We start from the raw sequence: 24301 nt of genomic DNA, 5'->3' as shown, positions 1-24301 counted from the left end.
CCATGTAAAAAAAAAATTTGTTTTCAAATGTGTCTTCCAATATTTTGTTGCTGTTTTGATTAATGAAAAAGTGTCTTTATTTGTGAATGTTTCTGCTTTCTTGGCTTCAGGGCTCTCTGGTGGCTGTGGTGGGAAAGGTTGGTTGTGGGAAAAGTTCCCTGTTGGCCGCCATAACAGGAGAACTTAGCAGGTACTGTTTTATAATATGAATACATTTATGTAGTTACTGTTTTAAGGCAATTTAAAGGAGAAGTATATATATTAACATTGAAACATTTGGGGGTGTTTAAGATTTTTAAAAAAATATATATTTTTAAAAGCAGTCTTTTATGCTCACCAAGTTGAAGTTGAAGTAAGGAATAATTGATGACAGGCCGTTGAATTCTTAGAAAATAATGCACACTCGAGGTGGTGATGGGATATATATATATAATTAAAACCCTTATTATTTTTGCAGTTTCATTTGGTGCCGCAAGTGGCACAGAAAGTACACACTTCACCTTTAAATATGGTAAAATAGTTTACATTCTTCGTGATATTGTGGTTTTGTCTCCTATAGAAGTGGAGGGGAAGTATTTGTTCGGGGAAGAGAGCACGGATTTGGACTGGCCGTCCAGGAGCCGTGGATCCAGCATGCAACAGTACAAGACAACATTCTGTTTGGCAGAGACTTTGACAGCATGTTCTATCAAGCTGTGATTGAAGCCTGTGCCCTTGCTGATGACCTAAATGTGGGTGTATATCTAGCTAACCCTGTTTTGAGTGCAATTTCTCCCTTGAATTTCTTGTGCTAAAGCTGTAACTGACTCTTAGTTGTTCTATTTTGTTCAGATCTTGCCTGGTGGCGATCAAACAGAGGTTGGAGAGAATGGTGTCACTCTGAGCGGAGGACAGAAAAGCCGCCTCGCTTTGGCCCGGGCTGTTTATATGGTGCAATATGGTGTTTTTTCTTTAAAACCTCAGAGGATGTGATTGATTGTTGGGTATTTATAGTACACTCTCTCTTATATTTTAGGATAAGGACATCTACTTGCTAGATGATCCTTTAGCAGCTGTGGATGCTGATGTTGCCCACCACCTCATGGAGAAATGCATCTTGGGGATTCTCAAGAACAAGACCAGAATTCTTTGCACTCATCGGATAGAGTTTGTGGATAAGGCAGATGTGGTGGTGCTGATGGACAATGGGATGATTGTGAAAACAGGTACCAGCTTTCACAATTGAACTTTGTGAGTTTACTAATGCTTTGATCAGTGTTGGGGTAACCCATTACAAGTAACGCAAGTTACGTAATAATATTACTTTTTCTAAGTAACTAGTAAAGTAATGCATTACTTTTTAATTGACAAGAAAATATCTTGAGTTACTTTTTCAAATAAGTAATGCCAGTTACCTTTTCCCCCCATTTATTGATTAAAAGCTCTCCTGTCCCTATGTTGATAGAAATTGTGAGTAAGATGTTACTTTAGTTCTAGAATAAATGTGAACATGCATTAATTCATCTCACTCACTAAAAAAACAGATACAGTATTCTTCAAAGTGAATAAAAACAGTGAAATTCAACACAAACCTGCAATAATTAAATATGTTAAATAATACAAATATCCTTCATGTATTTAATCCCATTTTATTAACCAATGTCTTTGCTGCCGACCTTCGATGATCCAATTCATCCATACTTATAAGCAAAATTTATTTATTTTTTTATTGCTGAAGAGTTGACATTTTTTCTTTTAGAGAAAATGTACTTTTCTCTAAGCCTGAGGCTTTTTGTGTGAAAAGGCTTTTACATTTGCCAAAAATAGAACTTTTCATATAAAAAACAAACAAGCAAGCCCTGCCCAGATTTAAAAAGTAACGCAAAAGTAACGTAAAACATTACTTTCTATAAAAAGTAACTAAGTAACATAATTAGTTACTTTTTTAGGGAGTAACTCAATATTGTAATGCATTACTTTTAAAAGTAACTTTCCCCAACACTGGCTTTGATTGCCATTACTAATAAACTCTCTGCTTTTTGTTTAAGGGACGCCAAAGGAAGTCCTTGCTTTGGTAAAAGCCCCCAAAGACTCCAAGAACAACAGCAATGCTAAGGAGAAAGGTACTTACACTTTTGAAATGAGTTGAAGTGAACATCTATTTAGTGCATTTGAACTTATGCAAGCAAACCTTCTTTCTTAGATGCTATAGGCAAAGAGGAAGAGGAGGCCAATGAGCCGGAGATAGAGGCAGAGCTGGAGATGTTTGGAGAGGAGCAAAAGCAAATGGGCAAGCTGTCGTGGGCTGTGTACCGCTCTTATTGGAGAGCAGTGGGTGGATGCATGGCTGTGGCTGTTCTGCTCTCTCTTTTCCTAATGCAAGGTATTAACAAATGTTGTAATATCAGCTGTATTTATTATACGACAATCACCGCACTACAATAACTAGTTGGATTTGCCTTACACAGCCTCCAAAAATGTGTCCGACTGGTGGCTGTCTCATTGGATTTCCCATTTGAAGGACAATAGGACTGGGCTGGTGTCGCTGTCAGCTGATCCACTTTTAACGCTGACCTTCCTCTCTCCTAAGAGACTCATGTGAGTTAGATGTTTCATTAAATAACTTTTTTCTATTATTGACAGTACCGTTCTAAAGTTTAGAGTCTGTAGGAATATTTTCAGCCAGAGCGTAAGGCTGCATTTGTTTAATCAAAATACTATAAAAATAAAAATATTGCGAAGTATTATTACAATTTAAAATGAGTGTTTTTTATTTTAATATATTTTTTATAATGTAATTTGTTTTTGTGATGAATTTTCAGCGTCATTACTTATATCTTCAGTGTCACATGATTCTTTAAAAATCATTCTAATATGCTGATTTGCTGCTCAAGAAACATTTTTTTATTATTGGGAATGTTAAAAACAGTTTATAGAAACAATAATATGTTGTTCTGGATACTTTAATGAATATTAATAAATAAAGAACATCATTTATTTGAAATAGACATTTTTTTAAAAATCAGTTCCATCAATTTAATGCATCCATGCTGAATTAGTGTTAATTTCTTTAAAGAAAAATCTTGTCTATAAGGTATAAACTATAAAGTAACACAATAATAATGTAAAAAAATAAAATAAAATCTGTGACCTTTAAATAGGCAGAACATTATATACTTGTACACTACCAGTCAAAAGTTTTTGAACAGTAAGATTTTTAATGTTTTTAAAGAATTCACCAAGCCTGTATTTAGTTGATCCAAAATACAGCAAAAGCAGTTATATTGTGAAATGTGTTTACTATTTAAAATAAGTGCTTTCTATTTGAATATATATTAAAATGTCATTTATTCCTGTGATCAAAGCTGAATTTTTAGCTCATTACTTCAGTCTTCAGTGTCACGTGATCTATCGGAAATCATTCTAGTATGCTGATTTGCTGCTTAAAAAACATTTTTGATGATTGGCAATGTTAAAACTGTTTATGGAAACTATAATCAAATTTTCTGGATACTAAAGAATATAAATAAAAGAAGAACATCATTTATTTGAAATAAGACATTTTAAAAAAAATAGTTCATCAATTTAATGCATCCATGCTGAATTAGTGTTCATTTCTTTAAAAAAAAATTCTTGCCTATAAGGTATGAACTATAAAGTAACACAATATTAATGTAAAAAAAAAATCAGACCTTTAAATAGGCAGAACATTATATACTTATACACTACCAGTCAAAAGTTTTTGAACAAACGTTTTTTTCATGTTTTTTTAAAATGATTCTCTTCTGCTCACCAAACCTTGATCCAAAATATAGAAAAAGCAGTAATATTGTGAAATATTTTTACTATTTAAAATAAGTGCTTTCTATCTGAATATATTTTAAAATGTAATTTATTTCTGTGATCAAAGATACATTTTCAAAGCATCATTACTCCAGTCTTCAGTGTCACATGATCCTTCAGAAGTCATTCTAATATGCTGATTTGCTGTTCAAGAAACATTTATTATTATTATTAATATTTTAAACAGTTGAGTACACTTTTTCATGATTCTTTGATGAATAGAAAGATCAAAAGATCAGCATTTATTTAGAGCAAAAAGCTTTTGTAACATTATACGCTATACTATTCAACTATACTATTAGGGGGGATTACAGAAATTAATAATACTTTTATTTAGCAAGGATGCTATAAATTGATCAAAAGTGATGATAAAGACATTTATAATTTAAAAAAACCGATTTCTATTTCAGAAAAATACTGTTCTTCTTAACTTTATATTCATCAAAGAAACCTGAAACAATTTTCAACATAATAATAATAATAATAATAATAATTAAAGCTGCAAGCAGCGATGAACGGGCCCTCGCCATCTGCGCAGTCGCCATCCTGATAGCATCAGGAAAACGGTGCCCAGTTGGCACATGCATTCACAGTAACGCTCTGCCAGTTTGGATTTAAAGTTTACAGCATTGAAAGGGTTACACTTTAAAGTCAACACACAGACACATACACACAATATATAAAATTTTGCCATCCAGTTTCATTTGTTAACATTAACTATATTAGTTAACATGAACAGTAATAAAATTTATTAACGTTAATTAATATTAAGCTAAAAAAAGTATTCATACATTATTAAAATGTAAATTTGTATCTTTTAACATTAGTTTATGTACTGTGAATTAACATGAACATGAACACACAGTTCATGTGGGTATACAGCAATACATAATAAAGTGCTCTATAAATGCTTCATTCTTTCAAAATATCTTTAAAAAACAAGTTGAGTATTGTAATGGGGTGATATAAATATAACTCATCTTAAAATGGTATAATTCTTAGATGTTTTGAACAGATAACAGCAAAGTTTGTTTTGTTGTCGAAGTTTGTCTTGAAATTGTTAATTATAATTTTATATTCAATAAATAACACTATGAAAATAATTGTTTAACAATGAAGATAAATCTCTCATGCTATTTATTAATCATTAAAAGTTGTATTTTTCTTAATCTTTTGCTATGTGACGGCATAGGACAAGTTCATGGTACAGTTCAGTAAAAAATAAAACTGCAAAAAACAAACAATGAAAGAGTTAGTGACCCTTTATATTTTCTCAAAGATCAGACTCTCAAAGATCAGACATATTTATGTAGATTACACTACATCAATGTGCATTTCTTCCTCAAAGATGGTCTATTGCAAAACAGCATTATTCACTGGTCTCTCTCCCTCTCTCCCTTTCACCCCTCCCCCTACAGTCACTCTAGACTCAACACACACACATAGACATACTGTACAGTCAGACAGAGTGAGAGCAGATTTCTGATTTCTTTTTTTAATTTTCTTTAATTCATAGAAGCTTGTATACTTATGTGATTAACAGCGTTTGCTCAGAATGACTAGTTCTCTGTGTGAAAAAAGTTTTAAAGAGTTTGGATGCTGCACTTTAAAGATATAAAAAAATATGGTTATCTTTTTTTACTATCACTTTAAAAAATCACATCAACACCGTTCAAGATATCCCAAATCCGCCCGCAATTTAGCCTCTTCAGAATATTCTCTTCATGTTAAAAAAGTTTGGTGTGAGCACAATGTTGCTCTTATGAGAAGTATGAATTTGTTTACAGCCTTATTTTTCCAAAAATCCACATTCAAATCAAAATAGCCAGCTTCCTGTTGGTCGTAGCTAATGAGTTTAATTTAGAAAGTTGTCCAGATTGATGATATATGGATATATGTACAGAGTTTGGTGACTGTAGGAAAAACTAACCCCCCAACTTTTGTCAAAAGATGGCGCTATAGAGTGCCTGCTCCACACCCATTTATGGCCTTTCGCCAGTGTCTAACTATCATTAATATTGATGTGTGTGTTGAGTTTCATGAAATTCTAAGCATGTTATCTGCCTCGAAAAGACAGGAACCTAATTTTAAAGTTTGACACGTTGCCATGGCAACAGCATTTGATTTATCATCGACCCCTTCACATATTCTCATCGGCCGTGTTTTGACATTATTTTGATGAAGTTTGAAGAAAATCGAGTAAAATTAAGAGGCTGATTTCAAAGCATTTTGAAAATGACACACTTCCTGCTGCCAGTTGGCGGCGCTGTAACTTTGACTCATAATAGTCACGTTTATGTAATCGGCATCATAAAAACGAACAAACTGGTGAAGTTTCATCAGAATCAGGCAATGTGTGCAACAGTTATTAGACACTTCCTGTTTCTCATTTCTCGCCATAACTTTGTCGCCTTGCCACGGCCAAACCGTTCGAGATCCCCTCTCAATTTTGCATCCCCAATGTCTTGAGATCATGCTGACCGAGTTTGGTGACAATCCCATGGAAATCCTGGGAGGAGTACATCAAATTCCAGAGCATGCACTTTTTAAACAGCCCTAAATATCTCACTTCCTGTTGGGTGGAGCCTATGACAAAGAGTACAAAAGTTGTTTGGCTCAGTGAGATCTATATGTGTACAGAGTTTCATATGAGTACGTGCAAGTATGTGTGCGCAATACATCAAGTTTTCAAACTGTGTTCCAGGGGGCGCTGTAGAGGCCCTGAACCACGCCCGGGTCCCAGCCTCTATGGCGTCCTGATGGCCGCAGATTCCAACGTGTGTGCAAATTTTCAAGAGTTTGAGTATGTTAAGAGCCCCAAAATAGCCCGGAAGGTTGAAAAAAATAAATAAGAACCCTTAGAAGAACAATAGGGCCTTCGCCCTTTTGGGCTCTGGCCCTAATTAAAGCTGCAAGCAGCATTTAGCGGGGTTCAAGCATTTAAGGCCTTTATGGCTTCTATACTGTTAGGGTGTAGGCCAACATGAAATATATTGCTGACACCAGAACATATCCATTATGAAGAATACACTCACAAACAGAAACATACACAGAAATGAAATGGTTAAACTATTATGTTCATTAAGCATGATTACACACACAGACAATTAACTGAGCTAGAGAGTCCAGACAATATTACTGCAGTAGCTTGATCCAGATCGGGTGAAAAACCTAGGACTAGTTCGCAAAAGTAGGTTTTTAACATATTTGCGAATAATTAATGAAGGATTTGATTGACGGCAATGGTTCTTGAGGCAAAGTTTTTCGGTATGAGGAGATCTATCAAATGATATGCATATTGTGTGGATGTGTGAAAACGCCACGCGATTACAGAGCCAAAAAATCTCGTTAGCGCCAACTAGTGGCCGATTTCTTTCAAAATTCTTACAGACCTTTAGGGCCATGAGTCGAACATGCCCACCGAGTTTCGTTCTGATTGACCTCCGTTAACCTTGTCAAATAGGTGCTCAAAATTCATTGGCCAATGGCGGCCATGTTTTTTGAGAAACGCCAATGTCCTCATAGACACTTGTGCCCCTTTGGTCCAAGACACTGCATACCAATTTTCAAGTTGATCGGACAAACGGTTGCATATTTATAGCTGTTTATATGTTTTTCCGCCTTATAGCGGAACCAAGTGGTCAAGCTCCGCATTTTTTTTTTATTTGACCAAAGATTTAGCTTATACACATGTGTGACGAGTTAGGTGAAGATATCTCATTCCCTTCAAAAGTTATTGCCATTTTAGTAAAGTGGCCCCTTCACTTTCAAACGTTTTGGCCGCCCTTTGCGACCATGAGTCAAAAGTTCAACTTTTTTTTGATAATTATTGATATTCAGTGTCCAGAGAACATTTCTGCAGTCGTTTGGTTACAACCAGGCGAAAAACCTAGGACCTAGACATAACTCAACTTTATGGAAAAACGGGGCCTAAATCACAGATGAGTATTTGACATTTATCTACACCCAGGGATTCCAAAAATGTAAATTTTTGGAGTCTACGACACACGGTTTGGGAGTTATGAGCACTTTCGCGTTTTTGGTCGCTGTAGCGCCACCTATGGGTCGATTGGGCTGATTCTTTGTCAGGTTCTCCTCGATTTTTGCTCTATCATCAGACCAAGTTTCTAGCCCTTACGGTTTGGGCTGCACGTTCAGTTTTACGGTGGAAAAATAATAATAATGATAATAAAAACCTTAACAATTACAAAAGGGTTTCAGCACTACGTGCTCGAACCCCTAATAATAATCCTTAGAAGAACAATAGGGCCTTCGCCCTTTTGGGATCGGGCCCTAATAATAATAATAATAATAATAATAATAATAATAATAATAATAATAATAATAAATTATTTTTATTCAGAATATTAGAATGATTTCTGAAGGATCATGTGACGTGTAATGTACAAGAATAAATTATATTTTAAAATATATTCAAATAGAAAACAGTTATTTTAAATAGTAAAAATATTTTTAAATTGTACAGTTTTTGCTGTACTTTGGATCAAATAAATGCAAGTTTGGTGAGCAGAAGAGGCGTCTTTAAAAAACATAAAAAATGTGTCAAAAATTGTATTTAAATTCCTATTTTCTCTAAGATAGATATTGTGTAGAAGTTTTGTTTCTGTCTTATGTCACAGTTGACTGTCATGACTAGATAATCTCCATATTTTCTATCACCCTTACCAGGTTTCACGCACCTGACAGAAGTTCAGAGACTTCAGGCAATTTGAGCTCTGAGCTGAAGTTTTACATGACCGTTTATGGATCTCTGGCGGCAGCAAACACAGTCTTTACAGCTGCTCGAGCCTTTCTCTTTGCTTATGGAGCAATCTGTGCTGCTACTGTTGTTCATAAGAGACTGCTGGCCAATGTACTTAAGGTAATGATCCATAGCACTGCTTTTCAGTGAGCGATAGCTAACCATTGTGGTTAAGCATGGTTAAAAGTCATTGCTTTGATATTCGTATGTACATACAACTTTAATATAACGTACATTTAAAAAATATATATTTAAATCACTCTTAAAGGTGCCATAGAATGGAAAACTGTATTTACCTTGGCATAGTTAAATAATAACAGTTGTGTACATGGACATGACATATACCGTGAGTCTTCCTCCTTCTTATATAAATCTGGTATTTGCAAAAGACCACTGAAAAATAGGCCAATTCCAACATAACACAGACTATGACGTTATAGTCGCGATCATCAATAGTTACGCCTTCAACATTTGCATCGCCCAATCATCAGAAGTTCTGCAGGTAGGCTATTGTGAAAAAACAAAGTGAGGACAATAGTGAAAATGGCAGATCAGGGAAATAAATGTTATGTTCCAGGTTGAGCAGGGGATGTTAAGTGCAGAGATGGTTGGTGTCTGTACTCAGAAAAGCACGGAAAACAAATAAGGCGTTTTAATAAAATAAGGCGAGCCACTAAAGGGACTTGGTTAGCTTCTAGCTAGCGCTAGCCTGTTACATTGCAGTACATAAGATTTCACTTACCACATAAACAGAGTAAGGAGAGATGACTGCGCAGACGATGGTGAATGATTGGCAGATCCTGAGCATCACTAACAAGCATCTAAACTAGGGCTGCACGATTAGTCGTTTGTAAACCGAAATCGCAATTTGAAAGGGTGTGATTTTCAAATCGCAAGAGCTGCGATTATTTCGACAGATTATCAAAAGTGGTAACAAGCATTTTTGACAGGTCGCTTCATGTGCATATTACCTCTTCATGCTTATTATTACGTTTGATGCAGAGTTTAACCAATAGGGGGCATTTTAACACTGCATGTAGAGACATGCACGGGACGTATTTTTCAGTCCCGCATCCGCAGAAATACCCATGTTCTCTCGTTCTGTTCCCACCTCGACATTCATATTTTATCCCGCTCCTGCCCGCAAAAGCCCACATAAAAGTAACCTACTTAGTTTTTTTTTTAGTACATAAATTTAATTTACATAAAACAGTTCTGTAACATAGGGCAGCACGATTAATCGAACGATGTTGTGAGGCACGTTTAGTCAATGAAGCCGGTACTTTGATTAGTAGTAAATCCCCATCACGTGCGTTCAGCTGGAGCGGCAATTCAAACACCCCAGCATAAATCACTGACTACGTTTACATGGACACCAGTAATCTAATTAATGACCTTATTCTGAATAAGACAATAATATGATTAAGCTGTTTACATGAGTTGCTTTTAGAATATTCCTTTCATGTTCCCGTTTTACATGTTATAGTACATAGATCGATTAATGACACACATCATTACGTCCACACGCGACGCTATCAGTTCATCTTCCTTATAGACTTTTGGATGTTTGGGTTTTAATTTTACAAAAGCTTGAAGTGGCACTGGACATATGCAACAAATATTTTAGAATGTGTGAGTTAAAATTTGCCGTGGTCGCATTTGTGCGAGTGCGTGCTGTGCTGCTCCAAAGCGTCTGATCCATACAGCGAGCGTTTCAGAGCCAGTCAGTTTTTAGGACAAAAAAAAACAAAAAAAAAACACGCAAGCACAGTCACCGAAAGCCAGTTTAGTTTTACTTTTTTTGTTTGTTTTCATTTTGAAAACCCTGTTATCTTTGCCGTTTACCTCACATTACGCTTTGGAGGCTTTCTTTTATTATTTTTTTATTAATTATTTTGATTGCTCAGTGTTTGCGCGCCCTGTAATAAATTGTTTAGTCGGCATATAACAGCATGTGATGGAGTCCATGCCTCGTCTTATTAGTTTTTGTTAATAAATGCTATATAAGCTAGTTTTAATTTATTTTTGTTATGCTGTTTAATTAAAAATAACACATCCATCTTTTAAGAATTTGTTTTAATCTTAAAATTGATAGGTGTAGCCTTATATATGCAAGCAAAACCAAGATCATGAATTCGATAGTAAAAGTAAAAAGCATCCTAAGACATTCCAATAGCGGAAATCCCGTTCACAAAATTAAAATAAATACTTACAAATAATACTAATGAAAAAGGGGGTTGAATGTTAAAAACGTTTCCATAAAACTAAAAATTATGATAACAAACTAGGCTATTTATCAGCAATGAGCATTGATTAAGCCCATGTTGTAGCAAAATATAAATAAATAAAAATGAAACCAAAGCGCAACCAACTGAGAGCGTTATGCCGCATTCCAGACAACCCGTTACCCGTGTTTTTCCAAACTTCTACCCGTGAAAGTGCACTGGAACGGCACTCAAACCCGTGACTTCCCACCCGTGAACTCGTACTAGATCGACGACGTACTCCCAGTTCCGAGTTCTGACGTGACATAGCCCGAGAAACAACAATAAAGCCTCTAGGGGTGCGGTGTTCAGTGGCACACGGTGGAAAAATTGAGTTTAGGACAATATAACGTTGCAATCAAATTATTAATACTATAAAAATAATAAATGCTTGGCGTGGCTTGCCTGGAACGCTACAAAGTCCTGAGTCGTGGTTTGAACACGTGATTTACGAGCTCAAAAACCTGCCTGGAACGCAGCATTAGTGTGTATCCTGTCACAAAATGTGGCGAAAAGTCCTACAAGGGGAATAGTCTGATTAAGGTGTGTACATGTCTTCCATAATGCGACTAAAATAGGAATACTCCACCTGTCTTAATTCGATTTGTGTTTACTCCGATTATGACTTTAGTCGGATTAAATTAATCAAAAATCTCAGTTTACATGGTTGCTTCTTAATCAGAGTATTGTCTTAATCGCGTTAAAATCGGAATATTGTTGTCCATGTAAACGTACTCACTGACAAGCCACGCCAAATCGCGCTCAAAATTGAATTCGGCGTGGCTTGTCAGTGATTTAAGGCTGTGTGTATTAACTGCCGCTCCAGCTGAACGCACGTGATGGGGATTTACTACTAATCAAAGGACCGGCTTCATTGACTAAACGCGCCTCACAACATCGTTCGATTAATCGTTGCAGCCCTACTGTAACATCTCGCAAATTTCACAAAACCCCAGCATAAACGCAACTGATAAAATAGTTGTTATATAGGCTAAGCATCAACATTAACAAACTACTGTTATTCTTAACAGAAAAGCAAGCATATGCTACTGCGTGCATCCACGGCAGAATGCAAGCAGACAAAGCGCCTTTAAAGCTGACATCTCAGTTCATACGCGATCTCATAAAGCTCTAACACAATGAATTTTATGCACAATGAATCGTTCACAATGTCTACACTTCGTGTGTTTTAATTTGTGAGCACGCAATATTCAGCACTGTGCAAGGATTTTTGAGCAGTGAGTGGATTCTAACTTAAACTCCTCAGATTGGCGATGCGTGTTAACGCTGCAAACAGGTTTTGAATCGAAATTGCCTATCCTTGTGCTTACTAATCATAGTTGTAAGTTGTAGTTGTTCTTGCTGCTTTTGTGCAATAGATGAATAACAATGTTTTGTTTTTAAGATATTTTATGTTTAGATATTTCTATTTTGCGGGAGTCCCGCGAATCATTTTATTTTCCCGCATCCCACACTCGCCCATAAAGTTTTGTCCCGCGCAGGTCTCTACTGCATGTACTGACTGAACGAGCAAATAACGTTAACGCCATTTGGAAAAGATGAGCGGAAGCAGCGGCTCACCTTCCCAACAAAGTGTCTCTTAATGTAGGTTATCATCAGTGTTTTACTGATGTAAAATTGTTCACAGTGTGTTTGGATTCCTAAAAGTTTAAGATTTTATTTATATTTAATTATTTAAAATAAATAAATAATAATATATATTTAGTAAATAATATAATAATATTTTATTATATAATTTTAATTGTTAATTTTATTTTATTTAAGATACTGTAGTTATTTTCTTAATTTGTCAACTGACAACTTTATTTAAAAAATGGCAACAATGTTTAAGAGGTTTTAAATAAACAGTAGCACAGTGTAGTGTACTTTGCGATTATGCTTGGTCTTTCTTTGGTGCTGTTAAACCACCATATCAAACCTGTAGCTCTTTTATGAAATGGTAGTAAATCGCATTTTAAATCGCAAATCGCAATTTTGATCAGAAAAATCGCAATTCGATTTTTTCTCTAAATCGTGCAGCCCTAATCTATACTTGTCAAATGTGCTACATACTGCTGCCGTAGTATAACGTTACACAGAGCACGTGCGTTCAGCCGATCACAAATCTCAAAATGAAAGTAAAACGATCTTACATTCAAAACGGCAGTTTCAGTGCCCCGCATATTAATAGCAGCTTGAGCTCCGTGATTAAATCTATATTTTCCTCCATATGCGAGCTACTGAAATGATCCGCTCTGTGAAACAGCCAATCAGAGCAGAGCTCATCATTATTATTCATGAACCTTCCAAATAAGGTAATAACAGACCATTTCATTCTGGGGACAAATCCTAAGGTTGTAAATGGACTAAAATCGTTTCTGGAGAATGTTGCCCTTACTTAAGCCATATACTTTCTATGTAGATATCAGAGAACAATTTAAAATATTGTATCAATGCATTCTATGGCACCTTTAAAATCATTTTTTTTAATATGTAATATTAACGTTGTTCATTGTTCTTTCATTCTAGGCCACTATGACGTTTTTTGACACTACACCCATGGGTCGCATCTTGAATAGATTCTCCTCCGATATTTACAGTGTGGACGACTCTCTTCCCTTTGTCCTAAATATCCTTCTGGCCAATGTGTTCGGGCTGCTCGGGATGCTGATTGTCATGAGCTATGGGCTGCCTTGGGTGCTGGTTCCTTTGCTTCCTCTGGGGGTGCTCTACTACCAAACTCAGTGTTTTTATCGGTACTCGTCCCGTGAGCTGAAACGTCTGTGTAGCCTCACACTCTCTCCAGTTTATTCACACTTCTCAGAAACCCTCAGTGGCCTGTCTACAGTGCGGGCCAGTGGACACACTACCAGGTTGAAAACTAGTTGTATCTTTCAAATCATTTCATTTACAGTGGCATTCGAAAGTTGAAAATGTGAATAATTTAAACAAAATAAGAGGGATCATACAAAATGCATGTTACTTTTTAATTTAGTAGTGTCCTGAGTAAGAAATTTGACTTGAAAGATGCTTACAAATAGTCCACAAGACCAAAAAATAGCTGAATTTATTCAAATAACCCCTTTCAAAAGTTTGGGAACCCTTGGTTCTTAATACTGTGTGTGGTTAACTGGATGATCTAAGACTGTTTTTTGGTTTTGTGATGGTTGTTCATGAGTCCCTTGTTTGTTCTGAACAGTTAAACTGAGCACCGTTTTTCTGAAAAATCCTCCAGGTCCTGCAGATTCTTTAGTTTTCCAGCATCCTTTGCATATTTGAACCCTTTCCAGAAGTGACTGTATGATTTTGAGGTCTATCTTTTCACACTGAGGAAAACTGAGGGACTCAAACACAGCTATTAAAAAAAAGGTTCAAACATTCACTGATGCTTCAGAAGGAAAGAGCCGGGGGGTGAAAACTTTTGAACAGGATGAAGATGTCCAAATTTTTCTTATTTTCTTGAAATATCATTGTTGTCCATTTAGTACTGCCCTTCAGAGGCAACAGAAGATACTTGCATGTTTCTTGGAAGACAAATTAAGCTCAATTTACCTTAATCTTCAAATTCAAAAAGTTTTCACCCCCTGGCTTTTAATGCATCGTGTTTCCTTCTGGAGCATCAGTGAGTGTTTGAACCTTCTGTGATAGCTGTGTTTGAGTCCCTCAGTTGTACTCAGTGTGAAAAGATGGATCTCAAAATCATACAGTCACTTCTGGAAAGGGTTCAAATATGCAATAGATGCTGGAAAACTGCAGTACCTGGAGGATTTTTCTGAAGTTTAACTGTTCAGAACAAACAAGGGACTCATGAACAACCATCACAAAACCAAAAAACAGTTATGGATCATCCAGTTAACCACACACAGTACTTTTGAAGGAGGTTATTTAAATAAGTTCAGCTATTTTTGGTCTTCTGGACTATATGTAAACATCTTTTATGTAAAATATCTTACTCAGGGCTGTACTAAATAAAAAAAAACAAAACATGCATTTTGTATGATCCCTCTTATTTTGTTAAAATTATTCACATTTTCGCAGATTCTGCAAGGGGTTTCTAAACTTTCACATGCCACTCTGTATTGATTCAAAAGTAATGTTTGGTTTAAAGAAATTTCTGGGTCATATTTCAGTTAAGCATAAGCTTTTTTTTGTTAAAATGTGACTTTATTTCCCTGACTATTATTAATTATTATTCCAATAAAGAAATCATGTAGATTTTTTTTTTATCGGTGGGACTAAAATCAGTACAGCAACTGTTATCATTTTACATTTAAAGATATAAATGTGTTATGTTTATATAAGAAGTTATTACGTTAATGAAGAAAAAAGTTATGATAAAGACATTTATAATTTTGCTGTTCTTCTGAACTTTCTATTCATTAAAGAAACCTAAAAAAAATTCTGCTCAGCTGTTTTCAACATAATAATAATAATAATAAATAACTTTTTTTAGCAAGAAGTCAGAATATTAGAATGATTTCTAAAGGATCATGTGACTGGAGTAATGATGCTAAAATTCAGCTTTGAAATCACAGGAATACATTTCAAAATGTAATGAAAAAGAAAAATAAGCTGTTTTTTAAATATAAATTTCTTCTGTCATTTTTTATAAAATTTGACTTTGAGGTGAAATATGACCTAGAAATTTTACTAAAAGTGTGAGATTCGCCCCTTTACAATACAGGTCACAATTCAAATACATTTTTTTTTGTATTTGTAAAGAAGATAATTAAAGTTAAATATAAAGTGTTGTACTGTGTAATGAGCTTCCTCAATTATAATTATAATTCACCCAAAAATAAATATTCAGTCATTAATTACTCACCCTCATGATGTTCCAAATCCGTAAGACTTTCATTCGTGTTGTTTTTGATGAAATCCGAGAGCTTTCTGACCCTGCATTGACAGCAACACAACTGACACGTTCAAAGCCCAGAAAGGTAGTAAGGACATTTTTCAAATAGTCCATGTGACATCAGTGGTTCAACCTTAATTTTATGAAAGAACTTTTTGTCCACGAAGACAACAATAATAATGACTTTTTTCAACAATTTCTTCATAAAATTACGGTTGAACCACTGATGTCACATGGACTATTTTAACAATATCCTTACTTCCTTTTTGGGCATTGAATGTGTCAGTTGCGTTGTTGTCTATGCAAGGTCAGACAGCTCTCGGATTTTATCAAAAATATCTTAATTTGTGTTCAGAAGATGAACAAAGGTCTTACAGGTTTAGAATGACTGAGTAATTAATGACTTAATAATTTAAATTTTTGGGTGAACTATCCCTTTAACATCTGCTTGATGATACAGAGATAAATGTTGAATGCAACCTGAGGTTTGATAATTGCCTGACTAAAACTGTATTTTTGTGTATTTGAGAGCAGATTTGAGGAGGAGAATGAGAGGCGTCTGGAACAGAATCAGCGCTGTCTCTTTAACAGTAACGCCGCCATGCAGTGGCTGGACATTCGGCTGCAGATGATTGGTGTCACAGTAGTAACCGGCATCAGTGTGATCGCTGTGATCCAGCATCAGCTCAAATCCATCGACCCAGGTTAACCTCTTAATGAGATAAGAGTATAAATTCAAGGCATTTAGCAGATGCTCTTTACCAGAGTGATTTAAAAAGGCTTCAGTTGACTGCCATAGTCAACAGAGCATTGAAAATGTAACCTTTTATACATTTTCAAAGTAACATCTTATCTAAAGTCATTTTAAAAAAACACGTCATCCGGTCTTGTGTAAACGGATACACATGTACCATTAGTCTTAAAGGAGTAGTTCACTTTCAGAACAAAAAATTACAGATAATGTACTCACCCCCTTGTCATCCAAGATGCTCATGTCTTTCTTTCTTCAGTCGTAAAGAAATGTTGTTTTTTATACAAACTATATAAAATGGACTTCTATGGTGCCCCCAAGTTTGAACTTAGAAATTGCAGCTTCAAAGGGCTCTAAATGATCACAGCCGAGGAAAAAAGAGTCTTATCTAGCAAAACGATGGGTTATTTTCTAAAAACATTTACAATTTATATACTTTTTAATCTTGCCAAGCTAGACAAGACGAGCATTTGAGGTTAAAAAGTTGTAATTTTCTTTAGAAAATAACCCATCGTTTTACTAGATAAGGCCCTTTCTTTCCTCGACTGTGATTGTTTAGAGCCCTATGAAGCTGCATTTTGTAAGTTCAAACTTGGGGGCACCATAGAAGTCCATTATATGGAGAGAAATCCTGAAATGTTTTACTCAAAAAAACACAATTTCCTTACGACTGAAGAAAGAAAGACATGAACATCTTGGATGACAAGGGGGTGAGTACATTATCTGTCATTTTTTGTTCTTAAAGTAAACTACTCCTTTAAGTCACTTAAGTCCAGTTCCAGTTCAGTCAAAAGGCGTTTAATGGTTTAAAGTTACTGAAATGGCTTCTTTGTTCTGTCAGGTCTGGTGGGTCTGTCTCTGTCCTATGCACTATCCATCACCAACCTACTGTCAGGCCTCATTTTCAGCTTTGCACAGACAGAGATGCAGTTGGTGAGCATTGAGCGTACAGAGGAGTATTCCACCAGCATCCCACAGGAGCCTCAACAAGCCAGCATTGAGGTTAGAGTGATATTTACCTCAAAAACTGATTAAAACAATTTCACAGCCTTTTTGTTAGGTCTTTTTAAAGAAATTGCTCTCCCAGAAATTACAATTTGCTAAAATGCACACACTCTCAGGCCATCCAAGATGTGGATAAGTTTTTTCTTCATTGGAAGAGATTTGGAGAAATTTAGCATGACATCACTTGTTCATCCACCTCTGGGTGACAAATAGGTGCCGTCAGTATGAGAGTTCAAACATTTGATTAAAAACATTACAATAATCCACAAGTTATCCAGATGACTCCAGTCCATCAGTTAATGTCTTGTGAAGCATAGAGCTATGTGTTAGTAAGAAAAAATTCCATTATTATTATTCCTTTATCCATGTAATGCGAATTTTTCCCCAAATCTGTTTCAATTAACAAACACATTTTCTTTGTCTTGGATGGAGTGGAGTGAGCACATTTTCAGCAAATGTTAATTTTTGTTCATTCAAAGTCTGAAGAACTTCTTTTATTTTTATAGTGATTCCTAGGTTGTGAGACCCGGTACAGTGAGGGCAAAAAATATTTGATCCCCTGCTGATTTTGTACGTTTGCCCACAATTTTAATGGTAGGTTTATTTGAACAGTGAGTGACAGAATAACAACTAAAAAAATCTCGAAAAGCATATTTAAAACAAGTTAAATTTGCATTATAATGAGTGAAATAAGTATTTGATCCCATATCAATCAGCAAGATTTCTGGCTCCCAGGTGTCCCAAGTAACAAACTGAGATTAGGAGCATTCTCTTAAAGGCGGGGCTCCCAATCTCAGTTTGTTACCTGTATAAAAGACTCCTGTCCACAGAAGCAATCAATCAACCAGATTCCAAACTCTCCATCATGGCCAAGACCAAAGAGCTGTCCAAGGATGTCAGGGACAAGATTGTAGACCTACACAAGACTGGAATAGGCTACAAGACCATCACCAAGCAGCTTTGTGAGTTGGTGACAACAGTTGGTGCGATTATTCACAAATGGAAGAAACACAAAATAACTGTCCATCTCTTTCGGTCTGGGGCTCCATGATAGATCTCACCTCGTGGAGTTTCAGTCATCATGAGAACGGTGAGGAATCAGCCCAGAACTACACGGGAGGATTTTGTCAGTGATCTCAAGGCAGCTGGGACCATAGTCACCAAGAAAACTATTGGTAACACACTACGCTGTGAAGGACTGTAATCCTGAAGCGCCCGCAAGGTCCCCCTGCTCAAGGAAGCACATGTACAGGCCCGTCTGAAATATGCCAATGAACATCTAAATGATTCAGAGGAGAACTGTGTGAAAGTGGTCAGATGAGACCAAAATCGAGCTCTTTGGCATCAACTCAACTCGCCGTGTTTGAAAGAGGAGGAATGCTGCCTATGACCCCAAGAACGCCATCCTCATCGATCCCCTGAAATCCCTCCTGAGATGTGTGCAAACCTAGTGGCCAACTACAAGAAACGTCTGACCTCTGTGATTGCCAACAAGGTTTGCCACCAAATACTAAGTCATGTTTTGCAAAGGGGTCAAATACTTATTTTACTCATTAAAATGCAAATCACTTTTTTTTAAATGCATTTTCCTGGATTTTTTTTGTTATTTTTGTTATTCTGTCTCTCACTGTTCAAATAAACCTACTATTAAAATGATAGACTGATTATTTCTTTGTCAGTGGGCAAATGTACAAAATCAGCAGGGGATCAACTAATTTTTTCCCTCACTGTATGTATCATTCATAGAGCCAGATTTACTAACAGCTTGCGCCAGTGCAAACCGTCCTTTGGCATTAAAATAGTACTGTCAGAATTTGCTAAAGACACACAGTGAAGAATTAGTGGCGAAAAGGCGTTGCCTGACCTTATTGAATATGCATTTGTAGGAGTTCCCCTCTTAGACACAAAATTTATGGGAGGAGAGTGTTAAAACAAATCACGCAACACAATTTTAACATTTGTGTTTGTCAAATTACTGGTATTTGTGCCATAATTTAACGCCCAAAATAAGCATCCTTTAAAGCAGGCGGAAATTTGGTGCCCTGCTTTTGGTAAATTGCACTAGTCATAATGGAAATGATCTGGCTGTGTCTTTGTTCTTTAATGTGCGCATTGTCAGTAAATCACACACAGAATTTTCCCCTCCCATTGCCACTCTAACACTAATTTGTCCTGTTTTAGTAAATCTGGCCCATTATGTCCCAAGTGTAACACATAACCTTATCATCAAACTCTACATCTGCAGGTTCTTGAATCCTGGCCTGAAAAGGGCCGAGTTGAATTTGTGGACGCTGTGTTGGCGTACCGGCCGGGCTTGCCCAATGCTCTTGATGGGGTCAGTTTGGAGGTATTACCTGGTGAGAAGGTGGGCATTGTAGGGCGTACAGGCTCGGGGAAATCCTCATTGTTCCTTGCCCTATTTCGTATGGTGGAGCTGAACCAGGGTCAAATCCTGCTGGATGGAGTCGATATCAGCTCGGTTAGGCTTAGTAATTTGCGGTAAGGGTTATAATCAATGTATGTTTGAGACTTATATTTTGTTAGAGAGATACACTAATTCAAAAGTTTGGGGTAAAATCAGTAAGGTTTCTTATGCTCATCAAGACTGCGTTTATTTGATCAAAAATACAGAAAAAAATTAATATTCAATTATTACGATGAATTTTTTTTCTATTTTAATATACAATAAAATCTAATTTATTTTTGTGATCAAAGCTACATTTTCAGCATCATTACTTCATTCTTCAGTGTCAAATGATCTTTCAGAAATCATTCTAATATTTTGATTTATTATCAGTGCTGGAAACAGTTGTGCTGCTTAATACTTTTTTTCCGGATTCTTTAATAAACAAAAAGTTAAAAAGAACAGCATTTGTTTAAAATATCTCTTCTAACAATATACACTACTGTTCAAAAGTTTGGGGGTCAGTATATTTTCATTCTTACTTTTTTTGAAAGAAATTATTGCTTTAATACAGCACGGATGTGTTCGATTGATTAAAAAGTGATAGCAAAGACTTATATTGTTAGAAAAGATTTCTGTTTTGAATAAATGCTGCTATTTTTTACTTTTTATTCATCAAAGAATGCTAAAAAAAGTATGACAGGTTCCAAAAAATATTAAGCAACACAACTGTTGCCATCATAGATCATTCTAATAACGAACAAGCATATTAGAATAATTTCTGAAGAATCATGTGACACTTAAGACAGTAGTGAAGGCTGATGGAAATGGCTTTGAATCACAGGAAAAAAAGTATGTTTTAAAGTATATTAAAATACAAACCATTATATTTTTAATAACATTTTCACATAGTTGTTGCTTTTTTTAATCAAATAAATGGTGAGCATAAGAGACTTAAAACATTAAAAACATTAACATTTCACATTTAAAAAATCACTAGTACAGTAGAACGTAAAATATAAAGACTTGATGAGGTCAAAGGCAAGTCTTGTCTTGTTTTTAAATTCTTTAAAATCCCAAACATTCTTCCAGAAATCCTTAACAAGTTGAAAGCAAATTTTAAACCATGAATTTTCAATGTGATTTTAATATTGTAAAAATTGGTTCTCTTTCATCATCTCGTGTTCGAGATCCACCTATGGGAAGGGCATCCGTACCTGACCTCTGCAGAAGCATCCAATTGCACCAAGTCTGGCTTGACAGACAGAAGTGCGTGCCCACTGGCAGGTAAGGGGCCGCCCCTTACCGGGCGAATAAAACCAATGCACGCGCTACCTTTCCTCAGTTGACATTCGCTTCTCGCGATCTCTGCATTTACACAGTTCGGCTGGGTTACACTGCGCACAGAGTGTCTTCAGGAGGACATATCTTACTGATCAGCCTCCGCCAGACGTGACAGTCGTCTTTTCACTACTGGCACTACTGGACCGATCCGCTTGATTTTAAGCACGGCTTGACGGGTTTAGAGGTAAAGGATATGGCGACTCTCGGCATGGGCGACCCCCCCGCTGTTGAGCCGTCAATCGCCAGACACCTCAACCCCGCTCAGGGCGGGCTGCTCGCCCCCCCTAAGCCGGTGCTGCCAAGCAAGATGGACCGTTTTTCCGCCTCTGTTCACCAAGCGGCCTATAAATCGTCGGCCTTGGCAGTCAGAGCGCTAAACGTGTCCTCCCTTCTCTCCGCTTACCAGGCGGAAAATCTAGATGATTTGGGGCAACAGCTGGACAAAGGATCGCCCTCGCCTACCCTATGGAAGGAGATCCTTATGGTTAACGACCTCGTCCTCCGTAACGCTCGCCAGGCTGTCCAAGCCAGCGGGCGCGCCATGGCGCTTTCTGTGGTGGGGGAGCGTGCTCTCTGGCTCAACCTGTCAGGACTCCCCGACAGTGAGAAGAGGCGCATCGCAGGCGCCCCCGTCGAGCCTGGTCAGGCTCTCTTTGGTCCCGCCGTGGCTATGATGCAGCAGCGGTGTGATGATAAGAAGAAGGAGGACGAGGCTTTTAAATTATGCCTTCCGAGAAAGACAGGTACGTCGCGCCAGTTGCCCACTGCGCGTGTGCCCAACCCTCCTGTTACGGGGCGAACCCCGCATCAGAGTAGGGAGAGACACCGCAACAAACCTCCTCCGCGGCAGAACAATCCTTCCGCCGCAAAACCCTGGGGTAGGCCATCTTCTGCTGCAGCTGCGGCCGGGAAACCCCCCAGCCCCACCCCCTCCGACTCGAAACGCAAGCGGCCTGCCTGATGTTCACCAGCTGGGGCCGGAGAGCCCGCGTTCGCGAGCCGCAAGCTCTATGGACTCTCTACCTGCCCCGGAGCCTTCGTCCAAAAGACAGAGGCTCTCCCATGGAAGGGCTGGCCACCTTCCACAGCCAGAGTGTTCAGTGGCTGTTATGTGTTATCCCCCCACGTTCAGGGGGTCAGTTGTCAGGGAATGTGCACAAGCAGTGTCACCACACAGCACTTTCATTGTTCCCCAGACCAAACAAATAAAGGCTTCGGCCCCAGTGTTCCCCAACACACAAAACACAAAGAACACACTGAAAGAAACGAATCTAATAAATTCGTTTCAGCGAGAGAACATCTCTCCGGTTCCCTGCACGCCGTCCCTAGTCTGTCCGCTAGATGGCGCCATTGCATCACATATGAGCGATCCGGCCGTATTAGCAGCCCAAAGCTGCTCTCCGGTTTGTGTAGGGTCTCTAATGAAACAGGTCGCAGCCTGGCGGTCAGTGTCAGCTCCCGAATGGGTGATTCGTACTATAATGAAGGGGTACAGACTTCAGTTTGCCACAAAGCCCCCTCTTTTCAACGGAGTTATCTCTTCTCACACGGAAGAGAGCTCCGCTCACATTCTGAAAGACGAAATCTCCGCCCTTCTCGAGAAGGGGGCGGTGCAAGTGGTACCACCGCACTCAAGCAGTCAGGGGTTTTACTCCCGTTATTTCCTAGTCCCGAAGAAGGACGGTTCTCTCCGCCCTATTCTGGATCTCAGAGTGTTGAACAAACATCTCAGGAAATACAATTTCAGAATGTTGAGTCACTCCTCTCTTTTAAGATCCGTAAATCACACTGCGTTTTTTACAGTGATCGATCTGAAAGATGCCTTTTTCCACATAAGCATCTATCCTCCACACAGAAAATTCCTTCGTTTCGCCTACCAAGGCGTTTGTTACGAGTTCACAGTTCTTCCTTTCGGGCTCTCACTCAGCCCGAGGACGTTCTGTCTGTGTGTGGAGGCAGGACTCGCTCCGCTGAGAGCAGCGGGACTCAGAATCCTGACGTACATAGACAATTGGCTGATCATAGCCGATTCGAGAGAGGAAGCGATACAAAGCACTGCCCGTGTGCTCGCTCACTTCACAGCGCTCGGCTTCAGAGTGAATGTGAGCAAGAGCAATCTCACTCCTTCGCAGAATGTGATTTTTCTGGGGCTGGAGCTGAACTCTATCACAATGCGCGCACGGCTCTCGCAACAGCGCACTCTCTCTCTTCTGAAATGCCTCTCGCTTTTCAGAGAAGGGGCGAGGGTACAGTATCGCACATGTCTCAGACTACAGGGTCTTATGGCTTCGGCTGTCCATGTCCTGCCTTTAGGCCTGCTGAGAATGAGGGCGTTCATGAAGTGGGTTTTATCTCTTCATCTCAGCCCATTGCGCGATCTCTGCCGCTCTGTCTCGGTGACGCGCGCTTGCACTGCAGCGCTGCGCCACTGGAGGAATGTGGAGTTTTACGCTCATGGAACTCCCCTCGGGGCAATCATGATGCGCAAAGTTGTGACGACAGATGCCTCCTTAACAGGGTGGGGTGCCACACAGGAGGGCAGAACAGTGAACGGTGTGTGGCCAAACACACTTCACTCAGCCCACATAAATTATTTGGAGCTCCTCACGGTTTGGAAAGCTCTGAATCACTTTCTGCCCCGCCTGCAAGGGCATCACGTGCTGGTGCGTTGCGACAACACCACAGCCGTGGCTTATATCAACCGTCAAGGGGGGATGCGCTCTTCAAAGCTCCATGCTCTAGCTCACAGGCTGTTAGTATGGAGCAGGCGACACTTCCTGTCGTTACGGGCGACTCATGTCCCAGGCGTTCTGAACAGAGGAGCAGACCTTCTATCGAGGGGGAACCCACTCTATGGGGATTGGCGCCTCCACCCTCAGATAGTGGGGCTACTGTGGAGGAGATTCGGTCAGGCGACCGTCGATCTCTTCGCCTCGCACGAAAACGCCCAGTGCCCTATGTTCTTCTCGCTACGGGACGAGGACGCCCCCCTCGGCGTGGACGCACTGGCCCATCCATGGCCCAAAGTGCTTCTCTACGCATTTCCTCCGCTATCGTTAATAGCGCCCAATCTGGCCAGGGTGAAAGAACGGAG

At 38.3% G+C, this 24301-nt stretch overlaps 1 protein-coding gene across 1 annotated transcript in view; it reads left to right on the top strand.

Annotated features, from left to right (window-relative positions):
* Window positions 1–24301, top strand: part of abcc10 (ATP-binding cassette, sub-family C (CFTR/MRP), member 10) — a 40631-nt gene that overhangs the window by 10653 nt on the left and 5677 nt on the right. Inside the window, exons 7-18 of the mRNA XM_073826294.1 lie at window positions 111–190; window positions 560–731; window positions 832–930; window positions 1016–1205; window positions 2028–2102; window positions 2183–2362; window positions 2448–2577; window positions 8512–8704; window positions 13378–13721; window positions 16238–16407; window positions 17296–17456; window positions 19705–19958. Of these exons, the coding sequence (XP_073682395.1) occupies window positions 111–190; window positions 560–731; window positions 832–930; window positions 1016–1205; window positions 2028–2102; window positions 2183–2362; window positions 2448–2577; window positions 8512–8704; window positions 13378–13721; window positions 16238–16407; window positions 17296–17456; window positions 19705–19958 (2048 nt within the window). The remainder of the gene's footprint in view (window positions 1–110; window positions 191–559; window positions 732–831; window positions 931–1015; window positions 1206–2027; window positions 2103–2182; window positions 2363–2447; window positions 2578–8511; window positions 8705–13377; window positions 13722–16237; window positions 16408–17295; window positions 17457–19704; window positions 19959–24301) is intronic.

This window comes from Garra rufa, chromosome 20 (genome assembly GCF_049309525.1).
Source record: "Garra rufa chromosome 20, GarRuf1.0, whole genome shotgun sequence".
NCBI lineage: Eukaryota > Metazoa > Chordata > Actinopteri > Cypriniformes > Cyprinidae > Garra > Garra rufa.
This window is presented reverse-complemented; position numbering and strand designations above follow the sequence as displayed.